The sequence below is a fragment of the Moschus berezovskii genome, chromosome 22 (genome assembly GCF_049115385.1).
Source record: "Moschus berezovskii isolate FMDL1 chromosome 22, NW_MosBer_1.0, whole genome shotgun sequence".
In the NCBI taxonomy this organism is placed as follows: Eukaryota; Metazoa; Chordata; class Mammalia; order Artiodactyla; family Moschidae; genus Moschus; species Moschus berezovskii.
The window spans coordinates 11,689,387-11,717,169 of record NC_142481.1 but is presented as its reverse complement, the minus strand read 5'-3'; the positions used below and the strand labels follow the sequence as shown (position 1 = coordinate 11,717,169).

The window sequence follows — 27,783 nt, the reverse complement described above, 5'->3', positions numbered from 1 at the left end:
AAACTGCATTGGGAGGTGCAATCATAACTAAAAGATGATAAAGTTGGAAATTTCAGTCACCAAGTATGATTGTTTAGCTGCGACAGGATGACAGTATCATACTTTCAGTTGCCTTCTAATGTTTTCTCTTACTTATGAGTAAATATCTTTGTTGTGTCTAAGTAGGCATGGCTCCTGAGTTTTGTCAAATGCTATTTTATCATCTTTTCCTGCAGTTGTATTTAATTTGTTATACTGTGGTACTTTTTTATACTGACAGACTCTTTGACTTCTTCCTGTTTCTAGGTATACTCAGGTTAGCCATTGGGGTGTGTGTGTGTGTTTTGGATGCACTACTTGATTTCACTTATTACTATTTAATTTAGAATTTTTACATCTTGTGAGTGAGACTATATGATGATTTTCTTTTAGAATGTATTTTTTGTTTTTGTATTGTGATTACCTGTTCTTTAAAATTGCATGACATATTGGGTTGTTTTGTTTTGAATTGGAGGTCCTTAATCATTTTTCTAGTTTAATCTGCTGATTTTCTTGTCTTTGAATTTCTACTTAGGACACAACAATTTAACTGAATATCCAGCACAGTTCCTTTAAGGAATCTTCATAGTACCAGCCAAGATCCACATAAAATGAGCATTCCAACATAATCCCTAATTGAAACTCTTTCAGTATGTGTTCTGGAAGATATTATGTTGGGAAGTCAGAGTGCCTTATCAGTTCAGTTCAGTTCAGTTCAGTCGCTCAGTCGTGTCCGACTCTCCGCGACCTCATGAATCATAGCACGCCAGGCCTCCCTGTCCATCACCAACTCCCGGAGTACACTCAAACTCATGTCCACAGAGTCGGTGATGCCATCCAGCCATCTCATTCTCCGTCGTCCCCTTCTCCTCCCACCCCCAACCTTTCCCAGCATCAGAGTCTTATAGGACTGTTAAAATTAGCCGTGTCTTTCAGAGTATACACATTTCTTTCTGTGTGTACTGGGAAGTAGAATTGCTTGAATTTGTTTATGGGTATGTCCATGTTCAGCCTTAATAAATTTAGTTCTCCTATATATTAATAGATTTCCAAACAAATATACCAGCTGACACTCCCAACAGCAGTGTGTGTTCATATCCTTGACAATATGTGGCATCATCAGTTTAAAAATATATGTACATATTTTGCTACTGTGGTAGGTATACACTGGTGGTACCTGATTGTAATGATTGTGGTTCACATTTACAGTTTTCTGATTGTCTGTCGGCTATTTGAATTTTTCAGTATCTCTTCACTCCTTGCTCATACATCATTGGATGCATTAGGTGTGTACAGTTTCACAAAGTATCTGCACAATTTCTAGGACAGGATTTAACACCTAGGCCATCGTGTGTGCATTTATCCTCCACTAGACAGGGAGCTGGTTGATGGCTATGATGGAATCAGCTTTGTCTTTGCATCTCCAGCTCCCAGTATGATCCATGCGTTTTAGCTGTTGAACACAGTTAGGATACACTCATCAGAAATTAAAAGAACCAAAATGACTAAAGCAATGAGGAAGTATATTGCATCATATAATATGATCCAATCTAGGCTGGTTGCCCTTTGTGCCTGACATGAGAGATACTGTGATCTCCACCACCATCACATTAGAGTTTCTTTATATTGAGTTTCTAGTTCTCTGCTCGCTCCCCAGGTGGAAAACCTCCAGTTGCTTTCTTAGAAGGGGGTGATTTTTGAAATAACTCACGTGGTTAAAAAGGTTATTCTCCCCTTCTGTTTCTGATGTCTCATTTTGGCCAGCAGATTCTTGGGCATGTTTTTCATGGTCCATGGCAGAATAACAAAATGCTGAGCCAAAGCATCTTTAAAGTCTGTACACCCATCCTGATCAGCTCACATTCTGTTGATTAGACAGGTCAAGTGGACAAGCTCAACATTAATAGAGGCAGGGTGAGCCATGCCAAGGGCAGATGGTAAAGGAAGAATTATGGGAAAATAGTATAAGCTACCAGGCTCATAACAACATAGGTCGGTCAGTCAGTTCAGTCACTCAGTCGTGTCCGACTCTTTGCGACCCCATGAATCACAGCACGCCAGGCCTCCCTGTCCATCACCAACTCCCGGAGTTCACTCAAACTCACCTCCATCGAGTCGGTGATGCCATCCAGCCATCTCATCCTCTGTCGTCTCCTTCTCCTCCTGCCCCTAGTCCTTCCCAGCATCAGGGTCTTTTCCAATGAGTCAACCCTTCACATGAGGTAGCCAAAGTATTGGAGTTTCAGCCTCAGTATCAGTCCTTCCAATGAACACCCAGGACTGATCCCTTTTAGGATGGACTGGTTGGATCTCCTTGCAGTCCAAGGGACTCTCAAGAGTCTTCTCCAACACCACAGTTCAAAAGCATCAATTCTTCGGTGCTCAGCTTTCTTTACAGTCCAACTCTCACATCCATACATGACCACTGGAAAAACCATAGCCTTGGCTAGATGGACCTTTGTTGGTAAAGTAATATCTCTGCTTCTTGATATGCTGTCTAGGTTGGTCATAACTTTCCTTCCAAGGAGTAAGCACCTTTTAATTTCATGGCTGCAGTCACCATCTGCAGTGATTTTGGAGCCCCCCAAAATAGTCTGACACTGTTTCCCCATCTATTTCCCATGAAGTGATGGGACCAGATGCCATGATATTAGTTTTCTGAATGTTGAGCTTTAAGCCAACTTTTTCTCTCTCGTCTTTCACTTTCATCAAGAGGTTTTTTAGTTCCTCTTCACTTTCTGCCATAAGGGTGGTGTCATCTGCATATCTGAGGTTATTGATATTTCTCCCGGCAGTCTTGATTCCAGCTTGTGCTTCTTCCAGCCCAGCGTTTCTCATGATGTACTCTTCATATAAGTTAAATAAGCAACAACATAGGTGGCTTCCCTATATTACCTTATGGGGGTAGCTGGGCAATAGTTAATCATTTCAAAGATAATATATCTCCATGATGTCAGCCAACAGAAAAATAGAGGAGCATGGCAGGCTACAGCCCATGGGGTCGCAAAAGAATTAAAGACACAACTTAGTGACTAAACAACAAATTGAGTTTTATGATGACTTGTGGCAGAATGATTGTCACTAATATGTCTGTTTATGAATCAGTTCAGTCACTCAGTTGTGTCTGACTCTTTGTGACCCCATGGGCTGCAACACGCAGTCCATGAATAGTTATGAATAGTTGTGGAGAAAATTACAAGAAAAAGGGAGAAAATGTGTCAGAATTCTGTATGTTAAGATGCTTTGTAATATCCAAAGTTAAAGAAATTTCTCCTTCATACAGACTTGCTGAAAATGTGACCCCCACCATGTGAGCACAATTTGACAAAAAAATAAAAGGTATGGGCAGATAAACAGATGTTCTTACTTTGTGGGGTTGTCTCACAACATGGAACTCCTCCAAATGAGTATTATTTGGACCTTAGTGCTGGACTTGGAGGTGCTCTAACGAAAGGCTGTGCAGGGTCCCACTGACAGCCTTTTAAAAGATGGAGGCTATTGGAAGAGGTCCTCAAAAGGAGGTGACCACTGGTTGACCTGAAAGCTGGACCCTGGCAATTGGAGACTCCTCCCTGCCTCCTTCCTTTGAATGTGCAGTCTTCCCAATGTTCTCACACTAGGAGCCATTTCAAGGATGCAGCCTTGAGATGCTAATGTGTTGTGGAGACAGTCTGGACAGTAAATGTAACTGAACTTAGTTAAGGCTTCTCTGTAAACAACTTGCAGCTGCCCAACATAAGCCTCCTACATAAGTTCCCTTGCTTATTTACACTGCCACCTACCAATCTGGAGTGGTTTGCCTATTCTGTTGCCCTCCATGTACATGGGTCAGTTTTGAATTTCACCTGGAAACTCCTGAGTTTGCGAACCAACACCAAGAAGGGAAAGTGCTTGGAGACTTTGAGAGGAACTGGAAGGTCAGAGGTGCGGGAGCATCACTCCTGAATGTGCACTTCATTTCCCTTTCCCTGAAAGCTTGTGATTTAAGTATCATTTGGCTGGATCCCCTCCCCTAAGAGTTCCTTCAAACAACTTCCGTAGGTTACATTCAGTGGATGGCGTAATTGATGAGCCCCATCATAGCTGAGATTTTTTTTTCTTTTTTGTGTGCGTTAGTCTGGGTTCTCCAGAGAAACAGAAGTAATAGGTGATGATACATATACACTTTGCCAACAAAGGTCTGTATAGTCAAAGCTGTGGTTTTTCCAGTAATCATTTATGGATGTGAAAGTTGGACCATAAAGACTAAGCGCCAAAGAATTGATGCCTTTGAACTTTGGTACTGGAGAAGACTCTTGAGAGTCTCTTGGACAACAAGGAGATCCAGCCACTCAATCTTAAAGGAAATCAACCCTGTTAATCCAAAAAGGATTAACACAAAGAAAACCATACTGAGGCACATTATACTTAAACAGCTGAAAACTGAAGGTAATGAGAAAATCTTGGAAGCATGAAGACAAAAATGACTTGTCTTCAGAAATGAAGCAGAAAAATATAAAACAAGATCCAGAATTCAGTAGCAAAGAAAAGAATCCATAAAGAACAAAGGCATTTCAATAAAAAAAAAACAATGAAAATTTGTCATTAGCAGGCATGTACTCCAAGAAATTAAGTTCTTCAAGCTGAAGGGAATTGATAATGGAAATTTAGATCATTGGGAAGGAACGAAGACCATGTGAAAAGGTAAATATATGAGTAAATAAAAAAGAGTTTTTTGGTCTTAATTTCTTTAAAATACAAAAGACTGTTTAAATTTCCAGTGGAGTGCTGATGTGACTTTATGGATTACTACTTAACTGCAAAAAAAGGGAAAAAAAGTACTGATGGAATGGAGAGAGCTGGTGGTCAATACATGAATCAGGAGATTAAACATAGCTTCACTTACGTGCCCCCTGTTATTAGACAAAATATTGAGTCCACAGTATTGTCTATGAAGTTATCTTGTCAAAAATGTTTAATCTGATACCTAATCAAGCCTCTAGACATAATGTTCACAGTAAATGCAAAGGTTAGAGAAACAAGTTAAGCCTATCTGAAGAAAAATTAGCACAAATCTAGAATGGGCAACATTATATGGGTTACTTCTCCTGAGTCTTCAAAGAGTTTGACTCACAAAATAGGTGGACGATTCTTGAGAAACTGAGGAAGAGGTGCCTGAGGAGGCCTCACCAGAGGCCTTGGCGGAGGGCTGGCCTCGCTTAGCACATCTCCAACGTTTTCGAAAACATCTTGCCCTTTGAAGCTGTTTCATTCGGCCCTTAACAACCCTCGGCATGCAGCGCAAGAAACACTCCCTAGCCCAAGTAACACTTTCTTTGTTCTTCTTTATTTAGTGTTAGGAATACTCCCTTCGCACGTAGTCCTTGAGTTAATTGGAAGCCATGCCGGTAACCTTGATTGATATCTGACTTGAAGCTCAGGAACCTGATTAATGTTTAGAAGTGGAGCCAGCATGTCTGGCAAAGCTATGTAAATCTAAGTTTATCAACACTCCACAGGTGTCCTGGTTTTTGTCATGCTGATGTAGCTGTTAAAGTCTTCAGTTCAGTTCAGTCACTCAGTCGTGTCCAACTTGTCCGACTCTCCGCGACCCCATGAATCACAGCACGCCAGGCCTCCCTGTCCATCACCAACTCCCGGAGTTCACTCAAACTCATGTCCACAGAGTCGGTGATGCCATCCAGCCATCTCATTCTCTGTCGTCCCCTTCTCCTCCCGCCCCCAACCTTTCCCAGCATCAGAGTCTTTTCCAGTGAGTCAACTCGTCGCATGAGGTGGCCAAAGTATTGCAGTTTCAGCTTTAGCATCAGTCCTTCCAATGAACACCCAGGATTGATCTCCCTTAGAATGGACTGGTTGGATCTCCTTGCAGTACAAGGGACTCTCAAGAGTCGAGAACACCACAGTTCAAAAGCATCAATTCTTCGGCGATCAGCTTTCTTCACAGTCCAACTCTCACATCCATACATGACCACGGGAAAAACCATAGCCTTGACTAGACGGACCTTGGTTGGCAAAGTAATGTCTCTGCTTTTTAATATATTATCAAGGTTGGTCATAACTTTCCTTCCAAGGAGTAAGCGTCTTTTAATTTCATGGCTGCAATCAGCATCTGCAGTGATTTTGGAGCCCAAAAAAATAAAGTCTGACACTGTTTCCACTGTTTTTCCATCTATTTCCCATGAAGTGATGGGACCAGATGCCATGATCTTTGTTTTCTGAATGTTGAGCTTCAAGCCAACCTTTTCACTCTCCTCTTTCACTTTCATCAAGAGGCTTTTGAGTTCCTCTTCACTTTCTGCCATAAGGGTAGTATCATCTGCATATCTGAGATTATTGATATTTCTCCCAGCAATCTTGATTCCAGCTTGTGCTTCTTCCAGCCCAGCGTTCCTCATGATGTACTCTGCATATAAGTTAAATAAGCAGGGTGACAATATACAGCCTTGACGCACTCCTTTTCCTATTTGGAACCAGTCTGTTGTTTCATGTACAGTTCTGACTGTTGCTTCCTGACCCACATACAGGTTTCTCAAGAGGCAGGTCAGGTGGTCTGGGATTCCCATCTCTTTCAGAATGTTCCACAGTTTATTGTGATCCACACAGTCAAAGGCTTTGGCATAGTCAATGAAGCAGAAATAGATGTTTTTCTGGAACTCTCTTGCTTTCTCCATGATCCAGTGTATGTTGGCAATTTGATCTCTGGTGCCTCTGCCTTTTCTAAAACCTGCTTGAACATCTGGGAGTTCACGGTTCACATATTGCTGAAGCCTGGCTTGGAGAATTTTGAGCATGACTTCACTAGCGTCTTACTCCTTCGTAAAACTATATAATAGCGCTTGTAAAATAAAGCAAATTGTCAGTCTCCTAGAAGGCTGTCTTTGTCCCTTTTTCAGAGGCATCTCCGCCGAGCTCTACAGATGATAAGTTCTTGACCAAAACAGACTCAATTGCCATAATAATAAAATATATGACCTTAGTTTGTTTTCAGCTTTTAGAAAAACCACTTTTGAAAGATGTTTCTTAAATAATTGGAGAAATCTGTAAATGGACTGATTATAGAACATTATAGGTCTAGTATTAATGTCTTTTAGGTGACAGTGGCCTAATAGTCATGTAGAAGATAATCTTTAAAAAATCTAGGAGTTGTATTTTTGAGTTGTATGTTGATTTTTTTTTAGAGGTGAGGTGATACCTGAAACATTTACTCAAAAAACACAGCACTATGATATACTATAGTATATAACATATATATGAATATATGTTCAATATGTTATAAATATGATAGCTGTGAATATATATACATTCTTAGAGACAGAGCTGCAATACACTGAATCTAGGTGGAAGGCAAACAAACCTTCATTATACCATTGTACCATTCATGTAAATGTGAAATTTTTCAAATATTTGAGGAAAACTTTGCCAAGTCAATACCTCTCTTTTGGCTACCCAACTGTTAATCTCTAATTTCCATGAATTGTAGAGAATGTGAATTGTCTTGTCACCTGTATTACAGAAATTAAGAAAATTTCTTCAAGCCATTTTGTAATTTTTCAACAGCTATACACTCAACATTCAACAAAGGCAGAGGGTTTCTTCCCATTATTCATCTTCAGGGGGATGAGCTCTGAATAAAAAAATTTCCTGTTTGGTGATGGACAGGGAGGCCTGGCATGCTGTGATTCATGGGGTCACAAAGAGTTGGACACAACTGAGCGACTGAACTGAACTGAATACATTCTATGGGATTTTGTGCAAAATTAATGCTGTGATGTGAAATATGGATGAGTGATGATAGATTTTTTTAAATGCTCATAGGGTCTTCCTTCCAGGTGAATTTATAACAATACTAGTAATTATCATTAAAAAATGATTATTCAGTTCAGTTCAGTTCAGTCGCTCAGTCGTGTCTGACTCTTTGCGACCCCATGAACCACAGCACGCCAGGCCTCCCTGTCCATCACCAACTCCCGGAGTTCACTCAAACTCATGTCCATCGAGTCGGTGATGCCTTCCAGCCATCTCATTCTCTGTCGTCCCCATCTCCTCCTGCCCCCAATCCCTCCCAGCATCAGACTCTTTTCCAGTGAGTCAACTCGTCGCATGAGGTGGCCAAAGTATTGGAGTTTCAGCTTTAGCATAAGTCCTTCCAATGAAAACCCAGGATTGATCTCCTTTAGAATGGACTGGTTGGATCTCCTTGCAGTCCAAGGGACTCTCAAGAGTCTTCTCCAACACCACAGTTCAAAAGCATCAATTCTTCGGTGATCAGATTATTAATAGTAAGCAAATACTCTGAGCCAGACACCCTTCCAAGCATTTATGTTTATGTTAAATAATACTCTTTAGCATAACATAGTTAGGTGGTAGAAAAGTGATAATATTAAAGGATGTGCCAAGGCTAAAGGCTTTCTCACTTTCATTACATTAAGAGTTTCTTGCCAATGTGAAATCTTTGACGCCGAGTAAGTTGAGAGCAACGAGTAAAGGCCTTCCCACGTTCCTTACGTTTGTGTGGCTTCACGCCAGTATGAATTCTCTGATGCTGAATAAGTCGCTCGCTACGATTAAAGGCCTTACAGCATTCCTTACATTCATAAGGTTTTTCACCAGTATGAATTCTCTTATGTTGAGAAAGACCTGATATAGAACGGAAGGCCTTCTTACATTCTTTACATATATATGGTTTCAAGCCAGTATGGACTGTCTGGTGATAAATTAGTTGAGAATTAAGTCTAAAGGTTTTTCCACATTCCTTACATTCATAAGGTTTCTCCCCAGCATGAATTGACTCGTGTGTTTTAAGGTCTCCGACGCGACTGAAGGCTTTCCCACATTGTTTACATTCATATGGTTTCAAGTCACTGTGAATGACCTGATGCTGAATAAGGTAAGAATGGAGCTTAAAAGTCTTCCCACATTCTTTGCATTCATGGGGCTTCTCACCAGTATGAATTCTCTGATGTTGTGTAAGTTGCGAGCCTCTACAGAAGGCCTTCCCACATTCCTTACAATCATAGTGTTTCTCACTACTATGAATCCTTTTATGTTTAAGAAGGCTTGAGGCCCTACTAAAGGCCTTTCCACATTCCTTACATTCATGAGGCTTTTCACCAGTATGACTTCTCTGATGTTCAGTAAGTAGATAGCTGCGAACAAAGGCCTTTCCACACTGTTTACATTTATATGGTTTCTCACCAGAATGAATTTTCTTGTGTTGATAGAGACTTGAACGATGACCAAAGGCCTTTCCACATTCCTTACAGATATAAGGTTTCACACCATGATGAATTTTCTGATGGAGACACATATGTCAGTACAACCTAAAAGTTTCCCCACATTCCCTACATTCGTAGGGTTTCACACCAACGTGAATTTTCTGATGTTCAGTAAGGTGAGAATGACGTCTAAAGGTCTTTCCACATTGCTTACATTTGTAGGGTTTCACACCAGTATGAATTATCTGATGTTGACTAAGCTGTGAATAAAATCTAAAGGCTTTCTCACATCCATTACATTCATAGAGCTTCAAATCAGTGTGACTTTTTTTATGTCTAATAAAATGCTGGAGAACTAGGAAGGCCTTTCCACATTCTCTACATTCATAGGGTCTCACACCACTATGGTCTCTCACATTTTCAGTAACATGTGAATATTTCCTAAAGCCCTTCCTACATTCCTTACATTCATATGACTTCTCTTTAGTGTGAATTCTCTGATGCAGAGGAAGAGATATATGTTTTTGGAATATCATTTGACTAAAATGTCCCGCTTGAGATGCCTGTTGTCCTTCAAGTTCATTTCTGCTCTGTGAGTCATTTCTGAAAATAAACCCCATAAGGTTGAAGGTTTTACTTTTCATTGTCTCCCAATGGTATGAATTTACTTCAAAACTGCTTTTTTCTGAAGATAATTTGTTGTTCTCAGTTGTGAAATCAAAGTCTGAAAGAAAACGAGAACATGAACAAATGCTATTTTTCCAGTACAGGGGGAAATATAGTAAGAATAATGATAAAACTGACAAGTAAATCCATTAGAAGTAAAAGGCCATAAAATTCTAAATTACTGTGATAAAGTTTTTTTTTATTATCCAATTAATTTCCATTTTAATCTCTTTATGAGCCTGCTGCTGCTAAGTCACTTCAGTCATGTCCGACTCTGTGTGACCCCATAGACGGAAGCCCACCAGGCTCCCCTGTCCCTGGGATTCTCCAGACAAGAACACTGGAGTGGGTTGCCATTTCCTTCTCCAATGTGTGAAAGTGAAAAGTGAAAGTGAAGTTGCTCAGTCGTGTCCGACCCTTAGAGACCCCGTGGATTGCAGCCTACCAGGCTCCTCCATCCACGGGATTTTCTAGGCAAGAGTACTGGAGTGGGGTGCCATTGCCTTCTCCGTGTGATAAAGTTTTTTAAAGGCATGACAGACTCAGAAAATTATGATAAGTTCACATGAGAATGTAACGTTTGTGAGTAGGCAAAGAGAAAAATCAGTAGTTCTCAATTAGTTGTGGATCAGAATTACCACAGGAATTTCTTACATATACTACCCTCCCCCCTTTTTATTTTATTCTTTATTTATTATAAAGAATAGCTTTATTGCTTTGCCAGGCAAAAGGAGCTACAGTGGGCTAAAACCCTCAGGGCTATGTACCAACCTGGAGGAGGCAGTGAGAAGTTTTATAGTAATGGTTCCAAGAAGGCATGATCAGCTTGTGGATATACTGTGGATATATAGTCTTAGATATCCACTGAGACTGAGTGAATCAAAATCTATGAGTAGGTCTTGATCAATTACATTTTAATATTTTCTATCAGATGGTTTTTCCAGTAGTCATGTATGGATGTGAGTTGGACTATAAAGAAGGCTGAACTCCAAATAATTGAGAGTTCCTTGGACTGCAAGGAGATCAAACCAGTCAATCCTAAAGGAAATTAACCCTGAATATTCATTGGAAGGACTGATTCTGAAGCTGAAGCTCCAATACTTGGGCCACCTGATTCGAAGAGCTGACTCATTGGAAAAGACCCTGATGCTGGGAAAGGTTGAGGGCAGGAGGAGAAGAGGGCAGCAGAGGGTGAGATGGTTAGATAGCATCACCAACTCAATGGATATGAGCAAGCTCCAGGAGATAGTGGAGGACAGAGGAGCCTGATGTGCTGTGGTCCATGGGGTCACAAAGAGTCAGACATGACTTAGTGACTAAACAACAACACAACCAGGTGTATCTCTATGTAAGTTTTCTAAAGGTCTGTCTTAGGATGAAACCCAAGCATATAACCATGAATAAGAAGAATCTGTCTTATTTCTACAAATTAATTTCAAGCCCTTGACATCTTTGTTCCCCTATATCTGACCACATTGCTTCTTTTCAGCTACTAGAACATATTGTGATGTTTCCCATTGCCTGTGGCTTCACATGAATGCTCTGCCTTTCAGGAATCCTCTTAGGTGGCTTCTATAAAGGACTATCTCCAGGTGTGGCAGGTTAGAAATCACTTCCCCAGAAAGGCTGGCCCTGCTAAATGTAAGTATATTCATATCCTTTATTCTATATCCCAACACCTAATTCCAGTACTCTTGCCTGGAAAATCCCATGGATGGAGGAGCCTGGTAGGCTGCAATCCGTGGGGTCGCTAAGGGTCGGACACGACTGAGCGACTTCACTTTCACTTTTCACTTTCACACATTGGAGAGGGAAATGGCAACCCACTCCAGTGTTCTTGCCTGGAGAATCCCAGGGACAGGGGAGCCTGGTGGGCTGCCGTCTATGGGGTCACACAGAGTCGGACACGACTGAAGTGACTTAGCAGCAGCAGCAACACCTAATTCTGTCTTCATGATGCTTTTTTCTAATACATATTGTCTTATTTATTTTACTTATTTTCATACTCTGAAACTCACATATGCATTCAAAATTTCTTCTAACTACTACTGAAAAACAAGTTGTATCATAAGGTATTACATAATTAAATGTAGAATAAAATACTGAATTAAAAAAGGTAATGGATGAAAATAACAGTAAGTAAGGATTAAAGTCAAGGTCACTGGAGAAGGCAGCTGAGTAAAATACTGATCTAGTTTATGAAAATTATGCGGCAATCACCAACTATCTCTCTCTGACTCTTAATCTCTCACATCTTATTGACTCAGTGGGTGCGTGCATGCTAAGTTGCTTCATTCGTGTCCGATTCTTTGTGACTCTATGGACTACTGTAGCCTGCCAGACTCCTCTGTCCATGGGATGCTCCAGACGAGAATACTAGAGTGGGTTGCCATGCCTTCCTCCAGGGGCTCTTCCTGACTAGGGATCAAACCCATGTCTCTTATGTCTCCTGCATTTGCAGGTGAGTTCTTTGCCACTAGCGCCACCTGCGAAGCCCTTTATTGACTCAGAACTGTGAGATAAGTTCTCAAAAGATCTAACTTAAGTATAATTAGAATCTCAGAAGAGAGGAGAGAATGATCTAGTTTTTTCTAAAAACTGAACAAAGACACTTCTGAGTAGAATCTATCAAATCACTGAAAGTCAACATTTCCACTGCTATAAATTTTTTAAAAATACTCAAAAAGTTAATAAGCTTGATTCACCCTACCATTGTAAAAAATTACAAAGGCTCATTTGTAGTAAAGAGAAAACCAGACTCTTTGTTACCTGTTCTCTATACAGGTGAATCAGCAATTAAAATATAATATTTATAGATATTCTGAACATATATATAATATGAAATTTGCTTTCTTTGCCAGTAGTTATGCAGAAAAATCCCAGGATTCAATCCTTTGGTCATTTAGAAAAGGAAGCAACTACAGGATGGATCAGAAGGAGGTAAGAAGGTAAATAAAGGATAGGGGAGATGTATGTGCTGAATGGAGGAGCCCATTTCCATCCAACAAAGCCCAAAATAGTCCTTTGAGAATATGGAGCAGAAATTTTGCGAGTGTCCTGGCACAGAGCATAAAATATACAGTAAAGAAAGTGGATATTCAAGACAGCAGATTCTACATTATTCCAGGCAGATGTCCTTACCCAGTGATACCAAGTTAGTGTAAGTCTCCAACATCACATCTCTGTACAAATTCTTCTGATCTGAATTTAGGCATTCCCACTCCTCCTGAGAGAAGTCTATGGACACATCACTGAATGTAAGAGGCACCTGAAATGACAGATCCATGTATTATTTGTAAAAATGGGAAAAAAATTCAAGATGAAATATTGAGTTGTAGCAGGGGGCAATATATCATAAAAACAAGTAAGTTGTAGTTAAAGATCATGACATGGTTAGATGAGAATAAATAAATTAGTGTATCTGAAATACAGTGCCTCAGTTCAGTTGCTCAATCATGTCTGACTCTGTGCCACCCCATGGACTGCAGCACGCCAGGCTTCCCTGTCCATCACCAACTCCCAGAGCTTGCTCAAACTCATGTCAATCGAGTTGGTGATGCCATCCAACCATCTTATCCTCTGTTGTCCCCTTCTCCTCCTGCCTTCAATCTTTCCCAGCATTAAGGTCTTTTCCAATGAGTCAGTTCTTTGCATCAGATGGCCAAAGTATTGGAGCTTCAGCTTCAGCATCAATCCTCCCAATGAATATTCAGGACTGATTTCCTTTAGGATTGACTGGTTGGATCTCCTTCAGACTCTCAAGAGTCTTCTCCAACACCACAGTTCAAAAGTGTTCAGCTATCTTTATGGTCCAACTCTCACATCCATACATGACTACCGGAAAAACCATAGCCTTGACTAGATGGACCTTTGTCGACAAAGTAATGTCTCTGCTTTTTAATATGCTATCTAGGTTGGTCATAACTTTCCTTCCAAGGAGTAAGTGTCTTTTAATTTCATGGCTGCAGTCACCATATGCAGTGATTTTGGAGCCCAAGAAAATAAAATCTCTCACTATTTCCATTGTTTTTCCCCATCTATTTGCCATGAAGTGATGGGACCGAATGCCATAGTCTTAGTTTTTCTTGTTTTTTTTTAAAATTAATTAATTTTAATTTGAGGCTAATTACAATACTGTGGTGGTTTTTGCCATACATTGCAGCCATGGGTGTACATGTGTCCCCCATCCTGAACCACCCTCCCACCTCCCTCCCCATCCCATCCCTCAGGGTTGTCCCAGTGCACCGGGTTTGAGTGCCCTATTTCATGCATCGAACTTGGACTGTTGATAATCTTAGTTTTCTGAATGTTGAGTTTTAAGCCAGCTTTTTTCACTCTCCTCTTTCATCAAGAAGCTCTTCAGTTCCTCTTTGCTTTCTGCCATAAGGGTGGTATCATCTGCATATCTGAGGTTATTGATATTTCTCCCAGCAGTCTTGATTCTAGCTTGTGCTTCATCTAGCCTGGCATTTCGCATGATGTACTCTGCATAGAAGTTAAATAAGCAGGGTAAAAATATACAGCCTTGAAGCACTCCTTTCCCAATTTGGAACCAGTCCATTTTTCCATGTCTGGTTCTAACTGTTGCTTCTTGATCCGCATACAGATTTCTCAGGAGGCAGGTCAGATTGTCTGGAATTCCCATCTCTTTAAGAATTTTCCACAGTTTGTTGTGATCCACACAGTCAAAGGCTTTGGCATACTCAATAAATCAGAAGTAGATGTTTTTCTGGAACTCCCTTGCTTTTTCGATGATCCAACGGATGTTGGCAATTTGATCTCCTGTTCCTCTGCCTTTTCTAAATCCAGCTTGAACATCTGGAAGTCTCAGTTCATGTTCTGTTGAAGCTTCACTTGGAGAATTTTGAGCATTACTTTGCTAACATGTGAGATGAGTGCAATTGTGCGGTAGTTTGAGCATTCTTTGGCATTGCCTTTCTTTGGGACTGGAATGAAAACTGACCTTTTCCAGTTCTGTAGCCACTGCTAAGTTTTCCAAAACCATCAATCTCTATTTCACTTTTAAACAGAGATCAATAACTAAATTTAAACAACTTTCCAGATATACCAATATTTATAGCTAGTAAGATAATATATAATTTATACTATAGCCCAAATTATTTCCACATGCTGACACTTGGGGATTCTTTCTTTAAATGTTTTTATTTTTTAATTTTTGGCTGTGCCATTCAGCATATGGGATTTTAGTTCCCCAACCAGGGATGGAAGCCCTGCCCCCTGCAGTGAAGCACGGAGTCTTAACCATTGGACCAGCAGGGAAGAATCAACGTGGGGATTCTTGACTAAAGAAGAATTCAAACAATTTTATCTAATTGGAGAAGGGCATCCATTATTGTCAAGGCACAAGTATATTATATGTCAGATATCATAAGTATTTCCCTTATTCTGACAAATTTACATTTTCATAAACATCAGGTTTTTCATAGACATCAGGTTTAATCTTTCTTAAAGTGTTAGGTTATTAATAATAACATATATACTATTATAGTATTTAGGCTGGACAAAAATCCTAACCTCTTCCCAAAGTTTAGTATTATCCAGCAGATGTGGTTCCCAGTGATCTTCGTTTTTACAATCTCTTATTGAACTTCTGGTTCTTGAGTTAGAACACACTAATATAGAATGATCCAGAACAATACTGAATCACTCAAGACCAACAATTTCTCTTCCACTACAAAATGGACCTCAGAACCCTATTTTATTTCTCAGTGATTCCTTAGCCAGAACCCCACCTCTCTCTCTTTCTAGGAAGGGACCAACTCCATTTCAACTCAAACCTAAAATCTTTTCAAAGCTGAGGTCTCATCCCACACTGAGACTGAGACCATTTATAACCAAATTCACCCTTTGTTGTTGTTCAGTCCCTAAGTCATATCTGACTCTGTGATCCCCATGGACTACAGCATGTCAGGCTTCCCTGTCTTTCACTATCTCCTGGAGTTTTGCTCAAACTCATGTCCATTGAGTCAGTGATGCCATCCAACCATCGCATCCGCTGTCGGCCCCTTCTACTGCCCTCAACCTCTCTCCCTTATCTACCTGGAAAACAGTGGAGAAAGTTCTCCCTCTTCTGGTCAGAGGACCACCATTTTTATATAACTGAACTACAAACCCAACAAAAGAAGCTCAAATATTTCCTTCAAGGTACTCTACCCCTTCACTGCCCCTAAGAGAAAACTGAACTCATACAAGATACATAAATTATTTGATGAAAAACTGAAAAACCAGTTCAAAAAATGGGAGCAGAGAGGACACAATCTCTGTAAAGGGAAAAAGTGAAAATTGGCTCAGAGATACAGCTTCTCTAAGAAGAAGATTTTGGGCTAAAGAATGAAAATATTACCTGAATTAAAAACTATAATATTTCAGGAAGGAAATAGAGACATCTACTTACTGGAGCCATGATTTTAGAACTGCCAATCATTCTCAGAAGCTGAGTCCAGAGAAGCCAGAGCTGAAGCCAGAGCTGAGGGAGGAAAAAGAAGCTTTGAGACCCAGCGTAGCTCAGAACTCCAAAAATTAAGGTATGAGAGCCTTTATTTATTCTTCTTTATTCCTGCTTCCCATCGTCCTTGCCACTCTTCCCCCTCCCAAACACATAAACACATGTCAGGGGATATGAGTAGGAGTCCAGACAATATCGGCTTCCCTGATAGCTCAGCCGGTAAAGAATTTGCCTGCAATGCATGAGACGGGTTCATTCCTGGGTTGGGAAGATCTCCTGGGGAAGGAAATGGCAACCCACTCAGTAGTCTTGCCTGGGAAATCCCAGGGACAGAGGAGCCTGGCAGTCTACAGACCGTGGGATCACAAACAGTTGAACACAGCTGAGTGACTAACTCACATACACCCGCCAGACAAATCCAAGCACCCTTTTTTATGCCTAGGAAACAAGCCACACAAGCTTGGATACACAGCAGGGGCTCTCTGAAGCAAAGCCAGTTCCAGACACACCCCTCTGGGCTATTTCTAATTCTGATCACACCACATGTACCCAGCCTGGGTTGTCCAGTCACAATGAGTAGATCCTCCCCAATCCAGCCCTCCCTGCCAGGGTTGAGACCAGGCCATACAACGAAAACTTCAATAAGCTCATGTCCTCCCAGTGGATCTGGACTCTGCTAGACAAAAGGCAGAAAACAGTAGAGACTAATCTGAAAAACTTAACTACTGTAAAACTGCCTGCCCATGTGAAGCCTGAACTTGACTCTCAAGGTCCCCTTGGGTGACCAACCTGGGTTTTTCCCATCAGGATCCACTTTGCTTTCTGACATGAATTATTTCCTGTGCTCCCTCATATCCCCTGCTCTCAACCCACCCAGTACCCACAAGAGAGGTGAATTTATGCTCACTATAGCTGTATAGCAAAACATAGATTTTTGCAACCTTCTATGTGATAGCTGCTCTATACACGTTAACTTTTAATCCTGCTGCTGCTGCTGCTAAGTCACTTCAGTCGTGTCCGACTCTGTGTGACCCCATAGACGGAAGCCCACCAGGCTCCCCCATCCCTGGGATTCTCCAGGCAAGAACACTGGAATGGGTTGCCATTTCCTTCTCCAATGTGTGAAAGTGAAAAGGGAAAGTGAAGTTGCTCAGTCGTGTCCAACCCTTAGTGACCCCACGGACCGAAGCCTACCAGGCTCCTCCATCCATGGGATTTTCTAGGCAATAGTACTGGAGTGGCTTGCCATTGCCTACTTTTAATCCTAAAATGTAATTATTAACTCATTTCAACAGATGGGGAAATAGCTCAAAGAAGTAAAGATATTTCCCCATATAATAAACAATAAGTAGAAGTGATGTGTTTTGAAACACATTCCTATAATTATAAACTCAACTTTCTTTTAACTGTTGTCTCTGACACCCAGTTTTTTTTGTTGTTCCACTGTATGAAATCTGAGCACAGGTAATTAAGATATCACCTGCCAAAAGACCTACTAAAGATGTTTTGAAGCAATAAAGAGTACCATTTCACAGGTATTCTACTGTCAGATTGTAAAAGTTAATGATGCACCACGTATTAATAAGGTTGTAGGAAAACAAGAACCTTATGCTAATGCTGTCCTATAGACTGATGAAAACCTACTGCAACTGAGACTTGTACAAAAAAATATGCATAAGAATAATTTAATGATGGAAAGCCATTTTAGAGACTTCATCAAAAAAATAATGGTAAAATGTGCCTAGAAATGTATAAAGGAATATGATGACAGACACTAGTTAAAATGAAAAAAAAAAGCTGGAGAAAAGTCTAAAGGTACTTAGATGGGTAATTAATTAAATAAAGTATATTCATTCATATAATAGAAATGAAGAAAAGGGAATTACCTGGTGGTCCAGCAGTTAAAAACCCACCTTCCAATGCAGGGAACACAGGTTCATCCCATAGGAAACTATGGCTCCACATGCTGCAGGGCAACTAACCCCTTGCACCACAACTAGAGAGACTTGTGCTGCTATGAAGATCCAGCACAGCCAAAATTAAAAAAAGAAAATGAAGTAGATATTTAAAATGATTGGGCAGATCACTGGTTCTCAATTGGGGGTGATCCTGCTCCTCAGGGCACACGTGGCAATGTCTGGAGACATACTAGGTTGTCAAAATGTGTGGAGGGAAGCTGCTATCTAGTGCATAGAGAGCAGGAATGCTACTAGCCACCCTAAATGCACAGGAAAGCCCCCCACAATAAAGAATTTTCTAGTCAAAAATATCAACAGTGCTAAGGCTGAGAAACCCTGATTATAGGCTTGTTAAAGGAAGATAACATAATCCAGAGTGTCGATAATATGTTATTCACAATGCCAGTATATGATAAAACTTAATGAAAATGCAAAGAAACAGGAAAATGTTACTGATAATCAAGAAAGAAAAGTCTCAATAGAAATAAACCCAAAGATAATCCAGTCAGCAGAGCTAACAGACAAGGATTTGAAGATATTATGATTAACATGCGAAAGAAAAGAGAGGAAAAGATGAACAAAATGGAATGCAAAATGGAGTATATCAATAGAGGTTAAGACTCTTAAAAAAAGAATCACATGGATATTTTATAATTATAAAAATATATTACTGAAAATTAAAACTGTACAGGATGATTTAACAGCAGAAAACTGTTTTAATTAACATAAAGTTAAATTAACAATAATCTTATACTGAGAGAAAAAAAGAACAGAGCTGAACATAAGAGAAATACAAGAAACTGCCAAAATGTAGAACTGAACACCTAAAACAAAATAGAACAGAAAATTTATTTGAAGAAATAATGGACAAAAACAGTGCAACTGTCATGAACTGTCTTGATATATAAATGAAAAAGCTCAGCAAACCTAACCAGTTGAAATAATGGAATCCATACATAGGCACATCTTGGCCAAACTGTTGAGAAACAAAGCTAAAAAACATATATTAAAAGTATGTAGTTTTAAAAAAAGACATCTGTTATAAATAAATAAGAAAAATAGTCCATATCTCAACAGAATCTTTAGCAGCCTGAAAAATGGAATCATGTCTTTAAAAAGTGCTAAAAGGAAAAACCCTGAGAACTCTGACTCTTATACCCAGAGAAGATATCTTTCAGAAAGGAAGGTGAAATAATGATTTTTTTTTAACAAAAGCTGAGAGAATTTCTTATCAACAGACCCATAATACAAGAAATATTAAAGAACAGAAGTCAGACAGAAGGAAAATAATCCTAGATGGAAGCATGAATGTGCAAAAAAGCTAGGAAATATTTCGAGCTAAATGATAATGAAAGTATGGCATAACAAAGCTTGTGAGATGCAATCACACCAATGCTTACAAAGACATTTTTAGGACTTCCCTGGTGGCCCACTGGATAGGAATCTGCTTACCAAAGCAGGGGACATGGTTTCGATCCCTGGTCTGGGAAGGTTCCACATGCCACTGGGCAACTGAGCCTGTGCACCACAACTACTGAACCTGTGCTCTAGACCCGCAAGCTGCAACCACTGAGCCCAGGTGTCTAGAGCCTGTGCTCTGCAACAAGAGAAGCCACTGCAATGAGAAGCCCTGACTTGTTGAAAGTAGAAAAAGCCCACTCAAAACAATGAAGACCCAGGGCAGCCAAAAGAATAAGTCAGTAAATTATAAAAAACAAAACAATAAAAAACCAAAAGATATTTTTAGCTTTAAATGTGTATTTTTGTTTTTGTTTTGTATTCACAAATGATGTAGATAAATACCATTCATTATCTCATCACCATTGATAATTCTAGGTGTACTGAAGTCATAGCAAATCAATTGGTAGTGAAATTATTATGAAAATACTTTGTCAAATTACTGCAATGCCAAGTAAATCCATAATTTATTTTCTCCCATAGATATCATGAGCATTTATAATGACTGCCCACTTATGTTTTCCCTTTCTTTTTATCCTTTGATCCCCTTCACCTAAACATAAATGTATGTTTTATAAAGCAGAATGGTTAAAAAACAATGATCTATCTTTGGAAGCTAGAAAAGGAAAAACAAATTAAGTCTACAGAAAGTAAAACATACTAAAAGAAACAAATGGCATTAAAAAAAACCCAGACATATAACAGAGAAAAATCAGTAAAGCCAAAAGCTATTTCATTGAAAAGATAAGATTAATAAATCTCTTGGTATACTGTCAAGAAAAACATTGCCCATATCAGGAATATAAAAGGAGATATCACTACATATATTATAGACATAATTTTGATAACAGATACATTTTATGAACTCTATAACAATAAACTTGAAAATGTAGATGCAATTTAAAAATTTCTTGAAAACACAATTTATCAAAACTGATATAAAAAATGGGAAATCTGAATATAGTTAGATTTATTAAATAAATCTGTATTAAGGACCTTCCCATAAAATGTCAGGCCCAGAGGCTTCAGTGGCAAATTCTCCAAAAACTTAAGGAATTAAAAATGCCAACCAAACTATCTTTTCTAGAAAACAAACCCCCAAAATGGACCATGTCATGAGGTCCAAAATTATGATATCAAAACCTGACAAGGACATTATAGGAAAGGAAAACTACAGTATATATCTCTCATGAATGTAGATGCAAGGATATTAAATAAAATATTAGCAAGAAGAGACCACTGGTATGTATGAGCAAGAGATTTATTCTAGAAATGCAAAGTCACTTAATTTTCAAAAAGCAATCAATGTAATCTTCCAACTTTAAATAAGACAGAGTTTCCCTAGTGGATCAGTCAGTGGTAAAGAATCCATCCACCTGTCAATACAGGAGGCACAGGTTCCATCCCTGATACAGGAAGATCCCACAGGTTGCGAAGCAGGTAAGCCAGTATGCCACAACTATTGAGCTTGTGCTCTAGAGCCTGGAAGCCAAAACTATTGAGCCCCAGTGCCCTAGAGCCCTGTGAAAGTGAAAGTTGCTCAGTCATGTCCGACTCTATGACCCCATGAACTTCTCCAGGCCAGAATACTGAAGTGGGTAGCCTTTCCCTTCTCCAGGGGATTGTCCCAACCCAGGGATTGATCCCAGGTCTCCTGCATTGTGGGCAGATTATCAGCTGAGCCACAAGGGAAGCCCAAGAATACTGAGGTGGATAGCCTATCCCTTCTCCAGGGAATCGAACCGACCCAGGAATCAAACCAGGGACTCCTGCATTGCAGGCAGATTCTTTAACAACTGAGCTATCAGGGAAGCCCGTGCTCCACAAGAGAAGCCACCACAGTGAGAAGCCCGTGCACCACAACAAAGAGTAGCCCCCACTTGCAGCAACTAGAGAAAAGCCTGTGCAGCCCGTGAAGACCTAGAGTAGCCAAAAATAAAAATACATAAATTATTTTTAAAAATAATAAAGGAGAAAAACTATTCAATCATCTCATTAAATGCAGAAAAAACATTTTATAATATTCAACATCAGTTCATGATAAAAATCCTTCAAACTAGGAATAGAAGAGAACTTCTTTAATTTGATAAAAGGGATCTGGAAGAATAAAACTGGGAGGTGAAATACGGACCACTGCCGTGAGCTCAGGAACAAGGCAAGGGTATCCACTTTTACCACTTCTATTTAACTTTCTACTAGAAGACCTCTCTAATACCATAAGAGAAAAAAGTGAAATGAAAGTTATGAAGATTGGAAGGAAAGAGGTAAAGCCATCTTTATTTGCAGATAACATGATTTTGTACATAGAAAAAAATGTTTTCAATTCTACACACTATTAGAATTAATACATGAATTTATTAGCAAGTTTATTGAATAAAAGGTCACAGTATAAAACAATTATATTAAAACAAAGTTATTGAAAATTAAAATTTTAAAATCCCAACAGTATAAAAAATAAGAAAAATATGAAACACTTTGAAATGAACCTAACAAAAGAAGTGTTTTCAACTTATAGACTGAAAGCAAAACATTAAGGAAAGAAAGAAGAATTAAACAAATGGAAACTTATTTCATGTTTATGAACTGGAAGAATCAATTTTAAGATGATCAATTTTCTGTAAATTGATCTATTGATTCAATGTATCTCTAAACAATATTAGGAGCTTTTTTTTAGAACATTAATAAAACTCATTCTAAATTTGTATGGAAATGGCTCTGATGGTAAAGAATCCGCCTACAATGTGGGAAACCTGGTTTGATCCCTGGGTTGGAAAGATCCCCTGGAGGAGGACATGGCAACCCACTCCAGTATTCTTGCCTGGAGAATGCACATGGACAAAGGAGCCTGGTGGGCTATAGTCCATGGGGTCGCAAAGAGTTGGACATGACTGAGTGACTAAGCACAGCACACAGATAAGAATCCAGAACAGTCAGGGTAAGTTCTAAGAACAAAGTTGTTGAATATACATTACCAGTCATCAAGACATATGTATTATGTGATTACTATAATTAAAACAGTGGGACTGACACAGGATTGACAAACAGACCAACAGAATAGAGTCCAGAAACAGACTTCACATATATAACCACTTTTATTTTTACAATAAAAGTCTAACTGCAAATTAGAACAGAAAGGATAGTCTTTTCAACAAATGGTACCAAAGCAATTGGCTAGCTGTATGGAAAAAATGGTTTTAACCCTGATCCTACCACACACACATATAAATTCAAGATAGATCATATGCCTAAATGTGAAAACTAAAGCTATAAAGTTTCTGGAAGAAGAAACAGGAAAGTATCTCCATGATCTTGGGATAGCCAAAATTTTCCTCTTTTTTTTGGTTTAATTTTTATTTCCACTTATTTTAGACTTAGAGAAAATTTGCAAGGGTAGTACAGAAGGTTTCCTGTATATCCCTCAACTTACTGTTGATATATTAGGATGACTATCAAAACCATGAAATTAACACTGGTATAGTAGATACTATCAATGGCATATCTTACTCAAATATCACCAGTTTCCCTCCATTCATGTCCTTTTTCTTTTCCAGGATCCTATACATGATCCCACATTGCATTTGGCTATTCTCTCTTCCCACCCCACAATATTTATTTATTTGGCTGCACTGGGTCTTAGTTGCGGCATGTGGGAGCTTTTTAGTTGTGGCATGCTAACACTTAGTTGTGGCATGTGGGATCTAGTTCACTGACTCGGAATCGAACCTGGGCCTCCTGTATTGGGAACAGAGTCCTAGCAACTGGACCATCAGGCTGTTTGTTATTTCTCCTCTGTCTCTTCCAGTCTGCACAGTCTTTCCTGTGGTAATGGTTTTCAATTGCTGCCATAACAAATTAACCATAAATGTATCTTAACACGACACACATTTGTTATCTCACAGTGTTTTGTGGACTTCGAGTCTGGACACAGTTTCACTGGGTGCTCTCCTCAGGCTTGTCTTGAAGTTACAAACAGGTGTCAGCTGGGCTGTGTTCTCATTCAGAGGCTCAACTGGGGAAGAATTCAATTGCAAGTTCATTCAGATTGTTGGCAGAATTCATATCCTTGTGGCTAGATAACTGAGGGCCCCAAATTTTTTATGGCTGTCAGCTGGAGGACACCCACAGGTCCTAGAAGCTGCCTGCAGTTTCTTGCAACAGGAACTTCTTCAACATTGCCACTTACTTCATCAAGCCCACAAGGCGAGTCTCTAGCTCCAGTCTGCTATAATGGAGTCTTATATGATAAAACGGAACCACAGTAGTGACATCCCATCACTTTTTCCACAAAAACTAACATGATCACAGGACTGATATTAGGCCACAGGTTAAATAGAGACAGAAGGGCTTGGGGACCCTAAAAAGGGTGATTAATCTGCACTGCCCTATGACTTACAGATATATTACAATCAGACAGTATATTTCATCCCCGGGGAAGAAGGATAATATGCCTTTAAAATTAAAGTGTTTTACCAATGAGGAAACACAAACTCACCTTAACTTAAACTTTTAGTTGTTTAACAAAAATTCTTTCCTCTCTCAGGATCCTATTTTTTAGAGACATGCAGCACTAGGAAAAGAGAAAGTGAACATGAGACATCAGCATTTTCTTGGAGAGCACATTCATTTACAAAACACGCCCCCTTCCACGAGTGCACCTTCTCATCCAGTCCACCATAAACAACCAGATGGGAGTAGGAAGGAGGCTGGAACAGCGCTGAGAACGTTTCCCAGTGTGAGAGGTTGGGGTGAGTGATGTCGAGGGTGCAATCTGTGGAAATGACAGCAGGCTTCTAGGGCCAGAGTTTTGCAAATGCTGTGACTGTGAAACATAGCTGGTCCCTCGAAACTTTCAAAGGGGACCCTCCCAGGAGGAAACCCACTCCTAGGACGTCATTGCTGCTGCTGCTAAGTCGCTTCAGTCGTGTCCGACTCTGTGCGATCCCATAGATGGAAGCCCACCAGGCTCCCCCGTCCTTGAGATTCTCCAGGCAAGAAAACTGGAGTAGGTTGCCATTTCCTTCTCCAGGACGTCATTAGGTCTTCCCAAATACCTGTTTGGGGCCGTATTCAGCTTCAGGAAATCTCATCTCGTGATCCAATCTGTGTCTTCTTACTGGGATCCTCCAATCTTCCATTCTAAAGCTGAGATTCTGGCTTCCCTCCTGTATCTGCCACAGACCCCAAGTGGCTGTGAGGGGAGAGGTACGAGGAATTGGCAGAGACAAGAGCCAAGAGTTCCAGTGACAATCCACACAGCCACACAACTGTCGCTCATCCAAAAGCCACGCATCATTTAAGTAAGCACCATCACCCAGTTAAATAATGACACACAAACGCACACTTCATGGAGACACGTCTACACACATACGAGTTTCTCAATAGGTACATAAATCTGCTGCTCACGCAGACACGAGCCTTACTACACTCGAGGACTGACACGTCTTGTCCGCGCCCGGAGCGTCCTCGCCTTGAGCGCCTGTCACCAGAGGGGGTTCCAGTCCGGCTACCGAAAGAGACTATGGAAGCGTGTGCCGTTTTTATTTTTGGATGGGATCTACTTAACACGTAGGGACTACAGCTTCTCCGCCACCGGAAGAGCACCCAGGGCCCGAGGCTGATGCGAGCCCGGTGGCTTCTGGGAAATGCAGTCCATCCGGAACATTTCTGGCGCTGCGAGAGCTCGGCGCTCCGAATGCGCAGATGTCAGGACTGTGTCGGCGCGCGGTGGAGAACGGTTAGACCTCGGAAGGAAGATGGTTGCTGGTGAGGCTAGCGTACGTGGAAAAAGCGAGTGGAATCTGAGTCCAGTCTGTAGAAGGCGGGGTGGGATCCTGGGGATTTCAGAGCCCCAAACCTGCGGCAGGAGGAGGAGACTGCGGGCTCTTGGGTACGGCGGTTTCTTGGGTATGAGCTCTGAGGATTGGGACTTCAGCCTTTTGGCCCCCATTCCCGCTCAGGTAGCATCAGCATCCCGAGTAGCGCCAGAAGCACACCTGGCATTAAGTGTGCATTTGTTTTTAAAGAAAGAACCCCTGGGGTTGTGTGTATTTGCGTTTTCATTGTGTTTTTGTGGGACCGCAATGTGTGTGTGTAACCATGTATGGCGGCTTCCCTGGTGGCTCAGCAGTAAAGAATCCGCCAGTCAATGCGGAAGATGGGGATTCTATCCCTGGGTGGGAAAGATCCCCTGAAGAAGGAAATGGCAACCTCCTTCAGTTTTCTTGCCTGGGAGATCCCATGGACAGAGAAGCCTGGCAGGCTGCAGTCCTTGAGGACACAGAGTCAGACACGACTTAGCGACTAAACCACCACCGTATATGGGATTGTATTTCTGTTTGGTTTGTTTCCTAGAGTGTAAATGTGAAAATGGTTTGTTTCAGGCTTTGAGATATTATAAAACTTGTTAAGCACACTTCCATCCCTCTCCTCCATCCCCACCCTGAAATTCCTCCTGCCCAGTATCTTGCGTTTCTTTCCGTTAAAGGCTACGTCTGGCTGACTTTTGCCAGAGACATACACTAGCAGGGCCAACTCATCCATTAGACATAGTATGCAAAATGCTTAGAGCCCACAATACTCTTTGTTGTTGTTGTTGAGTTGCTTTTTCCCGTCTCTTTGTGACACCATGAACTGCAGCACCTCAGGCTTCCCTGTCCTTCACTATTGCCCAGAGTTTGCTCAAATGCATGTTCATTGAGTCCGTGATGCCATCCAACCATCCCTTCCTCTGTCACCCCCTTCTCCTGCCCTCAATCTTTCCCAACATCAGTGTCTTTTGCAGTCAGTCGGCTCTTCACATCAAAATATTGGAACTTCAGCATCAGTCTTTCCAGTGAATATTCAAGGTTGATTTTAGGGGCCTACCAAAAAGTCTTTTAAACTCAGAAATAAACATTAATTTTTGATCAAAGGAAATGTTTAATTCAAGAAACTCAACTTATTATTATTACTATACCTAAAGAATCACAAAACACTGTTATTTTTATTTTCTGTTTATTGATGAAGGTCCCCACAGAAGTTCTAATACAGCCCTGCATCTTACCCAAATCAAATCAGAGTTCAATCCAGCCTTTTCCTCTTCAGTGGGACTTGTGAAAACAGCACTGTACCTGCTGACCTTAGGTGAAACTGCAGTATAATCTGACCTTCCCTCATGTGAGTTTTCCATGACCCCAGGATGAAGTGGAACATTTCCTTCCCCAGCTGTCTGGGCACCTTGAAAATGAAGTTTGAACACATATTTTGGTCTCCCAATAAAACTTCCCTTCCCAGACTCTTTGTAAATAAGCATTAAAAAGTTTGAGTGCTTTTGTGACTGTGTGTGGAATTATATGATGTACATTTTGAGGCCTGTGAGATTATGGCTTTAGTTATGAGATTGTGTGTTTTTATCTGTGAGTGTGACTTAAAATGTATATGATGCCTTGAAAGACATGCTTTTATTATGTGGGCATTTTATGGATTTTGTGAATATGGATTACTTATAACACCGCCCCCAACCTTTCCCAGCATCAGAGACTTTTCCAGTGAGTCAACTCGTCGCATGAGGTGGCCAAAGTATTGCAGTTTCAGCTTTAGCATCAGTCCTTCCATAGCCTTAAAAAGAAGAAATTCTGACACATGCTATAACACAGATGTATCTAGAGAACATTGTACTAAGTGAAACAAGCCCATCACAAAAAGATGAGTACAAGAAAACTGCAGTATAATATCTCTGAAAAACATAGATGCAAAAATTCTCAACAAAATATCAACAAATTGAACTCAACAGAGTATTAAAAGGATCATATACTAGGATCAGGACTTCCCTGGTGGCTCAATGGTAAAGAATATGACTGCCAATGCAGGAGACATGGGTTTGATCCCTGGGTTGGGAAAATCCCTTGCAGAAAGAAATGGCAACCCACTCCAGTATTCTTGCCCAGGAAATCCCAGGGACAGAGGAGCCTGGTGGGCTACAGGCCATGGTGTCGCAAAAGAGTCAGACATGACTTCGTGA

The 27,783-nt window shown here is 40.4% G+C and overlaps 1 protein-coding gene across 1 annotated transcript; it reads right to left on the bottom strand.

Moving 5' to 3' along the window:
• Nucleotides 1–7,918: 7,918 nt before the first annotated feature.
• Nucleotides 7,919–26,051, bottom strand: ZNF404 (zinc finger protein 404). Its single transcript, XM_055411985.2, is given in 7 exon segments — nt 7,919–9,960; nt 13,044–13,170; nt 16,318–16,389; nt 23,682–23,793; nt 24,277–24,351; nt 24,836–24,952; nt 25,205–26,051. Coding segments are annotated over 3 exon segments (1,677 nt in total). The 5' UTR covers nt 16,348–16,389; nt 23,682–23,793; nt 24,277–24,351; nt 24,836–24,952; nt 25,205–26,051; the 3' UTR covers nt 7,919–8,440.
• Nucleotides 26,052–27,783: the final 1,732 nt, after the last annotated feature.